The 10,398-nt window shown below is 36.0% G+C and overlaps 1 protein-coding gene across 5 annotated transcripts in view; it reads right to left on the bottom strand.

Annotated features, from left to right (window-relative positions):
* Positions 1-1,085: 1,085 nt before the first annotated feature.
* The window catches only part of col16a1 (collagen, type XVI, alpha 1), a 63,411-nt gene continuing 54,098 nt past the window's right edge, over positions 1,086-10,398 (bottom strand). For all 5 annotated transcript variants that reach the window (XM_026288837.1, XM_026288841.1, XM_026288839.1 and 2 more), the window contains 19 exons: positions 10,118-10,162; positions 9,687-9,740; positions 9,343-9,378; positions 9,083-9,145; positions 8,748-8,819; positions 8,574-8,627; positions 8,365-8,409; positions 8,108-8,152; positions 7,626-7,679; positions 7,039-7,092; positions 6,421-6,471; positions 6,244-6,333; positions 6,107-6,142; positions 5,562-5,606; positions 3,375-3,572; positions 2,951-3,014; positions 1,977-2,153; positions 1,807-1,884; positions 1,086-1,723 (listed from right to left, as the gene is read on the bottom strand). In XM_026288837.1, coding sequence (XP_026144622.1) covers positions 1,527-1,723; positions 1,807-1,884; positions 1,977-2,153; positions 2,951-3,014; positions 3,375-3,572; positions 5,562-5,606; positions 6,107-6,142; positions 6,244-6,333; positions 6,421-6,471; positions 7,039-7,092; positions 7,626-7,679; positions 8,108-8,152; positions 8,365-8,409; positions 8,574-8,627; positions 8,748-8,819; positions 9,083-9,145; positions 9,343-9,378; positions 9,687-9,740; positions 10,118-10,162 — 1,458 coding nt within the window. In that variant the 3' untranslated portion in view covers positions 1,086-1,526. The remainder of the gene's footprint in view (positions 1,724-1,806; positions 1,885-1,976; positions 2,154-2,950; positions 3,015-3,374; positions 3,573-5,561; positions 5,607-6,106; positions 6,143-6,243; positions 6,334-6,420; positions 6,472-7,038; positions 7,093-7,625; positions 7,680-8,107; positions 8,153-8,364; positions 8,410-8,573; positions 8,628-8,747; positions 8,820-9,082; positions 9,146-9,342; positions 9,379-9,686; positions 9,741-10,117; positions 10,163-10,398) is intronic.

Raw genomic sequence — 10,398 nt, 5'->3', positions numbered from 1 at the left:
AATGGCTCTGCTAAGAAACTTTTCAGCTATCCTCCCAATGTAGATATAGAGTCTTTCTCACTGTCTTCACTCTCACTCACAAACACACACACAGACCAAGGGAGCAACAACGAGAGGATAAAGTGCAGAGTGAAAAAGCATCAGACTGGCTGATGCAGCAGAGAATCAGTGAGATGCTGTTTCTGTTATAGATGACTGAGCGATGTTTAGGACAACTAGCAAAGCCTATTTGAGATTAGAGTGTTCTAGAAGCACATGATGGTTCAGCTGCAAGTGGTACAGTATATCAATGGAAATTCAAGTTTAAGAGTCCAGAGTGGTGGAGGAGGAGATGTCATCACAGAACTCATTGAGAGATAGGTGTCACTGAAATGTTCCTATAAAAATAAAATCTCTTTCCGTTCCATGATACATCACAAAATTGCTTTCTAACCCAAAATTGCATATAAAACCTACCTTTACAAAACATCAATTTGTTTAGAGCTTATACAATTATTCCAAAATATCTGAGACGACCATAAAAAGGGCTGCCATGCTGATATCTATTGTTTTTTTTTTAAGTACAAAAAGTCATTACATAAATATGAATATGTACAACACAAGCCCTTGGGGATGTTCATTTCGAATAATTAAAATAGTTAATTAGGTAACTGTGTCTATGCCTAATGATAACCTAAACTATTTAATATTAAACGGCTCACACTGTGGAAGGAATTATTCACTGGAAACAGATGGATATTTATGCCACATTGTCTTTGCTAAAGCAGTTAAATAGCAAAATTAGCAGCTGCCAAAACAACCCCCTCACAAAGATATTATTAAAGAAACATTCCAGATTCAACACAAGCCCTAGTAACAGAATCTGTGGCATTTTCTGTAGGAAATCTTTTTGGTTCATACCTTATTTAAAAAAAAAAAAATATATATATATATATATATATATATTTTTTTTTTCAGAAACTGAGGTATGAGTCAAAATAATTCCTGCATGAATCAACAGCATGCCATGGATAATTTTAACTTGTATTTAATTCAGAATATTGCTTTAATATTTAATAAAGAACCTTGAAGACTGGTGTGAAGTATCGGATGGAAACCAAAATATTTTATAGGGGCTGCAGCAGAAATCAAAAATGTTGATTGCTGAATAAATCTGGGCAACAATAATGACCATCAACAACTTGAATGTCCAGGGATCTGGATGTAAAACAAAAACTCAAAAATGATGCAAGTGGAATTATGGGCATGGGTTAAGGCATTCAAGTTCGGGATGTTGCACCAAGTTTTAGTGGTGTAAGTTAATGCTTAGCCATTCTTTACTGGTTCATCAGCAGATGATAACTTATAAATGTCCCCATTGATGGTGAACCAGTGTTTCGGCATTGCATCAAGCGGAAAGGAAATGACATTAATCCTTTGGTTCTCCATTGATCTTCTCAGAAGCCTTAGCAGGTACAGGTAGGTAACTGTGAGAATGTCAATCAATGGGTACCTTCCTCCATCTTTAATTTCTCTTAAACCACTTTCTAGTACATGGGACCTTTGGGAGCTGGGCCCTTGGGATTGTACTCCACAGGCATACTCATACAGTCAGATGGGTGACAACGGCCATCCTTGCCCTTCACTCCAGATGGGCCTGGAGGTCCAGGAACACCGGGGATGCCCTGCTGACCAGAAGGACCTGGTGGTCCCATCTTACCGTAACCAGGAGGACCAGGAACACCTGAGAGAAACAGAAGGAAATGATAATAGAATAAATACCACAAAGTTGACAAAATGACTTCCACTTTAAAATTGGAGTCAGACCTGGAGCACCCGGAGGGCCACTGTCTCCCATCTCTCCTACACCCTTATCTCCTTTCTCTCCCTTTACACCAGGGGCACCTGGGGACACATATGAAAGCATCCATGTGGAAGACTGGGCAAATGGAACATCAGACTGCTGTAGGAAACATTATGACATTAGTTCCTCTTACCGGGTGGACCCATGGGTCCTTGTCTTCCTTCGCGGCCAATCTGCCCGGGCCGGCCCGGTATACCTGCGGGACCTGGCATACCTGGATTACCATCTTTCCCTGGGGGTCCTGGTCGACCAGGGGATGCAACCATCTCCACAGGCATCTGCATTCGGGACATGTAGTAGCCCATACGCTCTGCAGGAAAATCTTTTTCTTTTACAAACTGATTTTAACGTGTATTTTAACTTGTATTTAACTCTGATTATTGCTTTAAAAGATAATAAATGGCCTTAAAGACTGATGTGAAGTTTTGTGGTGGGCTGAAGAAGAAATTAAAGGGGTAGTTCTCCCAAAACTGAAAATTTGATGTTTATCTGCTTACCCCATTGCATCCAAGATGTAAGTGACTTTGTTTCTTCAGTAGAACACAAACCAAGATTTTTAACCATTGCAGCCTATCACTCTTATAATGTATACAGATTATGGCTAAAACATACAATAAAAAAAAAAAATAAATAAATAAAATCCATTCACAAACAAAACCAAATTAAACCCTGTGGCTTGTGACAATACATTGATGTGTAAAGTCACAAAATAATCGGTCTGTGCAAGAGGCGTCTTCTTCTTCTTCTTGCTTTATGGCAGATCGCAGACTTATAAGGCTCTCAACTGAACCATTAGATGCGTTTACATGGACAAGTATTGCTTCCATCAGATTTAATTCATTCTGATTGATGAATCCGAAACATAATGTTTACATGAACGCTGAATAAAGTGATCGGGTTGACATATGCGTTTACATGTCAATAGCTTTTAATAGCTAATAATAGGACATCTTGGATGCCCTGGGGGTAAGCATGTAAACATAAAATTTTCATTTTTGGGTGAACTATCCCTTTAAATCATCTTAAAACACTTTTTCTGTGGAATAAACCATTTAGAAATTAAGTTTTAGTGCTTCCAGATAGGTCTGGTTAAAAAAGTTCTCTCACCGTCAAAGATCTTTATGACCTGCTGCCTGATGAAGGATTTTAAGTCATCATAGTTTACAACAGCCTGGAAAAAATACATACAATGTGAAGTTTAAATAATCATATATATATATATATATATATATATATATATATATATATATATATATATATATATATATATATATATATATATATATATATATATATATATATATATATACTGTTCTACAAAACAAGATATATTTTCCATCATCCTAATTTATTTATTAAAGGCTCATGTTAAAGATATGGTGGATAAGGAACATAAAAAAACAAACAAACATTGATTCTTAAAGTAGATACAGTTCTACATGATGCTATAGTTGCCATTAACTGTTTCTGTCAGTTAATAAACTCTCTTAACCAGGCTGTGTAGTGTGTATCATCAGTGAAATAGCCTCACATCATTCCCTGGGATTCCTGGTGGTCCGCTGGCACCAGCTGGTCCAGGTGAACCAGGGCTTCCCCTCTCGCCACGAGGTCCGACTGGTCCTATGATCCCTTCTGGTCCTTTGGAGCCAAAACCAAAGCCTCCTCCTGGTGGGCCCGGACGTCCGCGCTCTCCCGGGGGTCCCCTTTGCCCTGCAACTCCTGCTTCGCCCTGGATAGGATCAAAAGAACAGCTGTGATTTACTACACAGGTGATTCTAGGACAATGACCACGGGCTACTCAATGATCCCTGTAATAGCACCGCATAATAGGCTTTATATAGAAATGCATGCTCAGCACTACAGTATACAGTACACAAAATAAAATCTTCACGGTCCATGCCATCTACTTCTTTAATGCTATGGGTGACATGTATGAATACAGTGAATGCTAATGTTTTGGCTTATAGTTTCATTCTTGTTTGCATTCAGATGTGATTTTCTACTTCCTGAAAAGTCCTCTGCTGATTACGTGCAGTATGTTTTTATAACTATTCTTGTAAATTATCTATTGATTAATCAATGCTGTCCAGTCAGGGTAGACTGCAGACGGCTGAGGGGTAGCTTTAATGGCTTGTATTGTAGCTTGTCTTTGCTTTGAAAACTCTGGGGGGGGGGGGGGGGGGGGGTCGATGTGACAATACATTGTATTGTATATGCATGGTTCTTTATGTACAACGTATCTTACAATGCATTTTAAGGTTCTGTTCCAATGCACCTTCACTTTTATTCAGATTTAATGAAAAAATTCCATTGTTTCCTTAAATAGGTCCATATTAACCATGTAAACTAACTTCAGCTTACAGTATGCATACAATCGTACAGATATAATAGTAATAATACAATAGTAAACTTATTTTACTGTTGTTAGCCCCAGTTTAATGGGGTTTTTTTTCTTCTGAATTTATGATATGGCCTGAAAAGAAAAATGCATAAATAAATCTTCAGAAGCACTTCTGGATATTAAATATATATATTTTTTTTCATTTACCAAATCGCACTATTGAATTCAACATAGCTGAGCAGTGATATTTTAGAATTATTACTATGCTATTATTATATTTTATAGTTTTATTTAAGTTTTAGTAGTTTTGTTTTTTATTACTTAATTGTATCTTTTTTATACAATGAAATGAAATATATATATATATATATATATATATATATATATATATATATATATATATATATATATATTTATTTATTTCAGTTTTCGCAACTTTAGTACGTACAGCTATAAAGATATTTTATTTACTTGCAAAGTTAGCATTTCTAACATTCATTTGTTCCATCTAATATCAAATTATTATTATATTTAATTCAAGAAATAATAATAATAGATTTTTTTTAACTAAAATTCATTCCTTATTTAGAAAATGGCCTTAAAAAAAAAAAAGAAAAAAAAAAGGCTTCTTTCTCTTTGCACTTCATATCTACTTTTTTTGTGGATATATATTTAGTCATTGCAGTGTATTGTTATGCTTTTAGTTTACTTATATAAATTACAGTGTTGCCTAATTTTATTGGTTAGAATGCTAATTAATGCTAAAAGTTACATAAAAAAAAAACTGCCCCCAAATATCTTCAATGTAGCTAGCAACTTTTTGCTCTCGGATTGTAAAGTAGGATATTTTTAATACTTAACAGTTTCAAGTAGCATACCCAACACTAATGTTGCACTTGTAGCAGTCTATATAGAGCAAGTCATCTGTTTACACATTAAAGGGCTTCTGCTAATGGGTCGGGGGAAAAGCACAGCTCTTATCTCATTCACTCCTAAACTTCAGTGTCTGACAATGCTGCCCTGTCTATGACAGATAGAGGCTCTTCTATGGCTTTATTATGGAGCATAATGGTGTCACTATGTAAGCTGAGAGTGGTGTTCAAACAGGCTACTGTGGCAGATGAGGGAAGAAAAAATAAAAGAGTGAAGGCAAAGTGAGGTTAGATAACAATCTCTTGTGATTGCAGATGGACCCACCTGACAACTTCATTGAACAAATGTAAGCAAAAACTAACAGGATGTGTTGAGCACACTTCGATGGGAGGGGAAAACTCACTCTTATGCCTGAATAAGATGTATCCAAATGCATGTGAAAAGATGTCAGCGTTCAATGATGCAAAGACATTATAACAGAGATGTGAGAACAATGCATCTCACCTTCTGTCCCGATGGACCAGATTCTCCTGGCAGGCCTGGGGCTCCCTGCAGTTACAAATAATTACAGGAGTGAAAACTGGGACAAATAGTAGAAGTTTTGCAGTAATAATCAACGGGTCTATATGAAAACACATTGCTATATCAACCAAAATTAGGTCTTATTTTGATTATCAATGTTTCAATATAATTGGTTTAACTGGATTTTAATAATCCAATTAAGACAAAATTCCCGTTTCAAGAATTCCAAATATGACAGCTGGGAGTTATCTTTGTTATTCAGAAGTCTGTGTTGTGTGAACACCTAATTGAACATAAATAAATAAAGAAAATAAAGAAAATGATGTGAGCCAAATTATACATTTTTTATCTGTGCATGTAAAAGTAATATGAATAATAATAATAATAATAAAGTGCATATAAAATTAATTTATTTGAATTTAATCTTTTTTGAGACTCTTTGGAATTAAGGTTTAATCCGACAGATTTTGAAGTTGCATATTGTGCATAAACATTGTATACAGGAGCAAATCAAAGGAGATACTTACATCTTTACCTGCTGCTCCGTCACTTCCTGGTTCACCCTACAGAAAATAAGACAAGGACAGAAAAAGGTTTAAAAGAATAATTTAATTAGACACTATAAATATTTACTTATAAAAATAAACCAACTTTAGGTACTAACCATCAGCCCTGGATGTCCTGGGAGCCCTGGTGGGCCAGGTAACCCAGACTGTCCTCTCTCTCCTGCCTCACCTTTTTCTCCCTTAATGCCCTGGTTAAGAACAAGAAGATACAGTAAAGAATCCAACAGTTAAAAACATCACTGAGAAATTATTTGTTTTAGAAGACTTTTGCTCACCACTCCAGGTGGCCCAATTGGTCCTGGTGGTCCTGAAGATCCAGCAGCACCCTAGAAATTTCCAGTTTAGTTAAGTGTGTTAATAAGTGTTCATTTATCATATTCTCAAGTGGTTTATTTGTACACTATCATTTAAAAATTTGAGGTCAGTAAAATTTATTGTTGTCAAAAAATTTATACTTTTATTGAGCAAGGATGCATTAAACAGATTAAAAGACAAAGGCATTTAAAATGTTACAAAATATTTATATCTCAAATAAATTATTTTAGAAATTTTTGCTTTTTCTACTCATCAAAGAGTCCTAAAATAACAACTGTTTAGTAATTTTTTTTTTTCAACACACCAAATAAGCATAATTGAATGATTTCTGAAGGATCATGTGACACTCAATACTGGAATAATGACCGCTGGAAATTCTAAATACAAAGACAAATTCAATTAGAATATGGATATTTTAAATTGTTAAACTGTTTCACAATATTGCTGTTCTCTTTGTCAAATTCTTTGAACTTCTGTCAAATATATAAATAAAAAAATCCTACCAACCCCAAACTGTTGAGTGGTAATGTAAAAAAAAAAAAAAAAAGAGTAGATTACAATATATTTTAAATACTCACCATATGTCCTGGAGCTCCAGGTGGTCCTTGTGGTCCAGAAGGACCAGGATCTCCCTTAGATGCGAGTAAAAAAGTTTTTACTTATCAAGACGTTTCAGATTGCAATTTAAAGCACAATGTGAATACTGTAAGTTCTCAACATTGCCGTAAAGGAAACCATGTTATATTATATTATAGACATAAGTGTTAACTGTCTTCTAACTAATGGAGCAACCGTTTAAAGAGAATATTCCTGAATGCATTAGATATTATAAGTATGTCTCTTCATCTCAACTCTGTGGATGGTAGATTGCATTGGCTTGGCACCCAAAAGAGCCAACTCTATCTCACTTATGAGTACTGAGGTTTGTTACTGCCACAGTAACATGACAACACATATTAGGTTTGTACAATGGGATCAATCTTTAGTGATATATTGGCCAAGCATTTTCATCCTTCTTGCTTACGAAGTATGGTAATGGTCTAAGGGTGCAGAAAGCTATTTTCAAAGCACTCTTTCATTATCTGAAATCTATAGGGCCTTTGTAAGGAAATCTATAGCACATTTAAAGGTTCAGTGGAAACATATCTAACAGAAGACAGCTTACCTCTAGACCAGGCCTTCCTGCTGCTCCAGCAGGTCCCTGAGGTCCTCTATCTCCCTACAGATAACAATGAAGAGTGGGTGATGTAGATTAAAAGATAAAGAGATATGTAAAAATACAGACTGTTGTGTGCAATTTCTACTTTGCTGGTAGTGCCAAATGGATTTGGAAAAATAATGATTGTTTCCAAAAAGTTTTCCCATTGTTTGGGATAGCAATGGTCTTGTTCCAAACTTACACCACAGACTGAGCTCAGAGTTTGCATGTAGAGTAATTCAAACACATGCACAGAACAATGTGCAAATGCAGTTACTTTTGTAGTTGTCTTTGCTCATTAAGAGAAAGCATTTGAACATCAAAAACATCACAGGCATCAGCTTTAAAGACAGGATCAATGGACATAGTCATTTTTTATTCATTTATGCACTACACATTTCAAATAGAAATAATGACAAGGCTATGAAACCCAAAGAAAAGCCTCGTACTTTCATTCCTGGGAGACCCGTGTGTCCTTTGATGCCCTTGAAACCCTGGAATGAGAAACAGTTATTCAAAAAAGCCTTTTCCAATCAGAGAAAAGTCAAGTCAAGCTCCTCCTTGGAGATGCCTAATTAAAGTAGACTTTGTTCTTTGTAACAGTCTTTGTTCCAACTGTTGATTTTGGTATTCATGTGTCACTGATAAAATCTACAAAGAACTTGGAAAGTGAAAACGAAGAAATAAAATATGGCTCGGTTAATACCGGCATTCCCCTGGATCCAGCAGGGCCAGGCACTCCTGGTTCACCCTGTTTAATTGCAAGAATAAAACACAGTTAGAAAAAGTAAAAACGGAAAATTAGATAGAAACATAAGAATGATATATTATAAGTATATATTATACACATTATACATTATATACTGTGTGTGTGTGTGTGTGTGTGTGTATAAAGTATTTTTTATCTTCTCTGACCCTTAAACCTGGTTTTCCATCTTTGCCATCAAGTCCTTCCATCCCAGGAGGCCCCTTTAAACAGACAAAATACAAAACAATATGATTACTTTGTGAAAGTTTTAATTGTGTACGGACACTAGAGGCTGAATGTCTGCTATAAAAGGTGTCTATCCAGAGGATTCTGAGACTCACAGGCATGCCTGGGGACCCGGGAGATCCTGGGGGACCTGTAGGTCCCTGTGGGCCCTGAACTCCAGCACCACCCTAAGGGAGTAGATAAAGTAAGGGTGAGTGCATGATAGAGAAGAATCTAAAATCCACAAGTCAAGCCATTTAATGACTACAGCATGGTATGTCAGAGCGCTTGTTTGTGAAAGTGACCATAAGTGATAAAGCATATGAATGCAAATGATGAGTCATTTATCAAATGTCATTGCTCATGTAAGGATGTATTTCCAGCATAAGCGAGGAATGTCACTATGTTGTATAATTTCATTTATCAATGCATGCTCAGGCATTATTATTGCCTTCTCAGCTTGTGGCCCTGGAGGGCCCGGAGAACCCGCTTTTCCTGGGAATCCTGGAGGACCCTGGAGACATGAAGGCAACAGTAAGACATCAGGCTTGTTCCATTAGCGTATTCAGAGAAATGAGGCTTATTTCAGAATTAAAGTCATAATTAATTGCATTTTGGAATCCATTTCACTTCTATAATGTGATGTTTTATTGCTGGAAACAGTAGGGGAAGTTATGACAGAAAGATGACTGATAATGACTGAAGACCCACCGGTTGTCCTGGGAATCCTTGAGATCCTTGGAAGCCCTGTAAACAAAAGATGCAAGAACTGTTGTTATGCGCACTGCATATTGCAATCACAAGAACAAAATGAAGATGTTCCACCTGGGAATTTACTGAGTAAATACACAATTTTATAAATATTTATTTTCCAGAAAAAAAAAAAAAACGGGTATATTTTTAGCACACTTCTAAGACACAAACAGAACATCTTGTTTAAACTAGTGTGATATCAACGAATAAGGTATCACAAGAATGTGATATCAAGAGATATGACATATATAGAAACATTAGAGAACAATAATTGTCAATTTATCAGTAACATGCTTTCATACCTGATCTCCCTTTGGTCCCACGGGTCCCGCTGTTCCAGCTTCCCCTTTAGGACCCTGCCAGTCAAGCAAACATACACCAAAAACAGTTTTGAGAATACTGGGGAATCTTCGTAAGAAATACAATCAAAGAAAAGAACAAAAAAAAAGTTTTTTCACAATGAATCTATAAACCGTTTGAAGCTTGTTTGTTTGATCTGAGAGCTATTACTCACAAAAAGAATACAAAAGGGAATCTGGCTTATAACATATATACCGTGCATGATTATCAGCCAGCCATCCAAGATAAACATAAGGGTTTGTTTTGAAAAACCCAGTGATAAAAGACAAAATAGTGAAGTGCAGTCAAGGGTCATGACTTCAGGTAATATATAGAGTCTATATACGTGAAGCAGAAAAAAAAATAAAGGCATTAAGACTGGATGTTTACTCACTGCAGGGCCCACTGGTCCTTGATAACCTGGAGATCCCGGTGGACCCTATAAATAAAAAATTGCAAAGTTTCAAAAAACTGTTTACCAGGTCATTACAAGATTTCCTGTGTGAATGCTGCTGTGTGGCTTGAACCCCTAAAGGAGAGTCAAAATAAAAGGTTGAGGTGGTTTGGAAAGTGTGTATTTTTGTGCAAAAAGTATATCTTTCGATAGTTTGGGGTCAGTACGTTTATTATTATTATTTTTTTAAGAATACTTGCCTTCAGCAAAGACACTTTAAA

Source organism: Carassius auratus, chromosome 19, assembly GCF_003368295.1.
Source record: "Carassius auratus strain Wakin chromosome 19, ASM336829v1, whole genome shotgun sequence".
Taxonomy (NCBI): Eukaryota; Metazoa; Chordata; class Actinopteri; order Cypriniformes; family Cyprinidae; genus Carassius; species Carassius auratus.
Note: the sequence above shows the minus strand (reverse complement) of the source record. Positions and strands in the feature narration are given on the sequence as shown.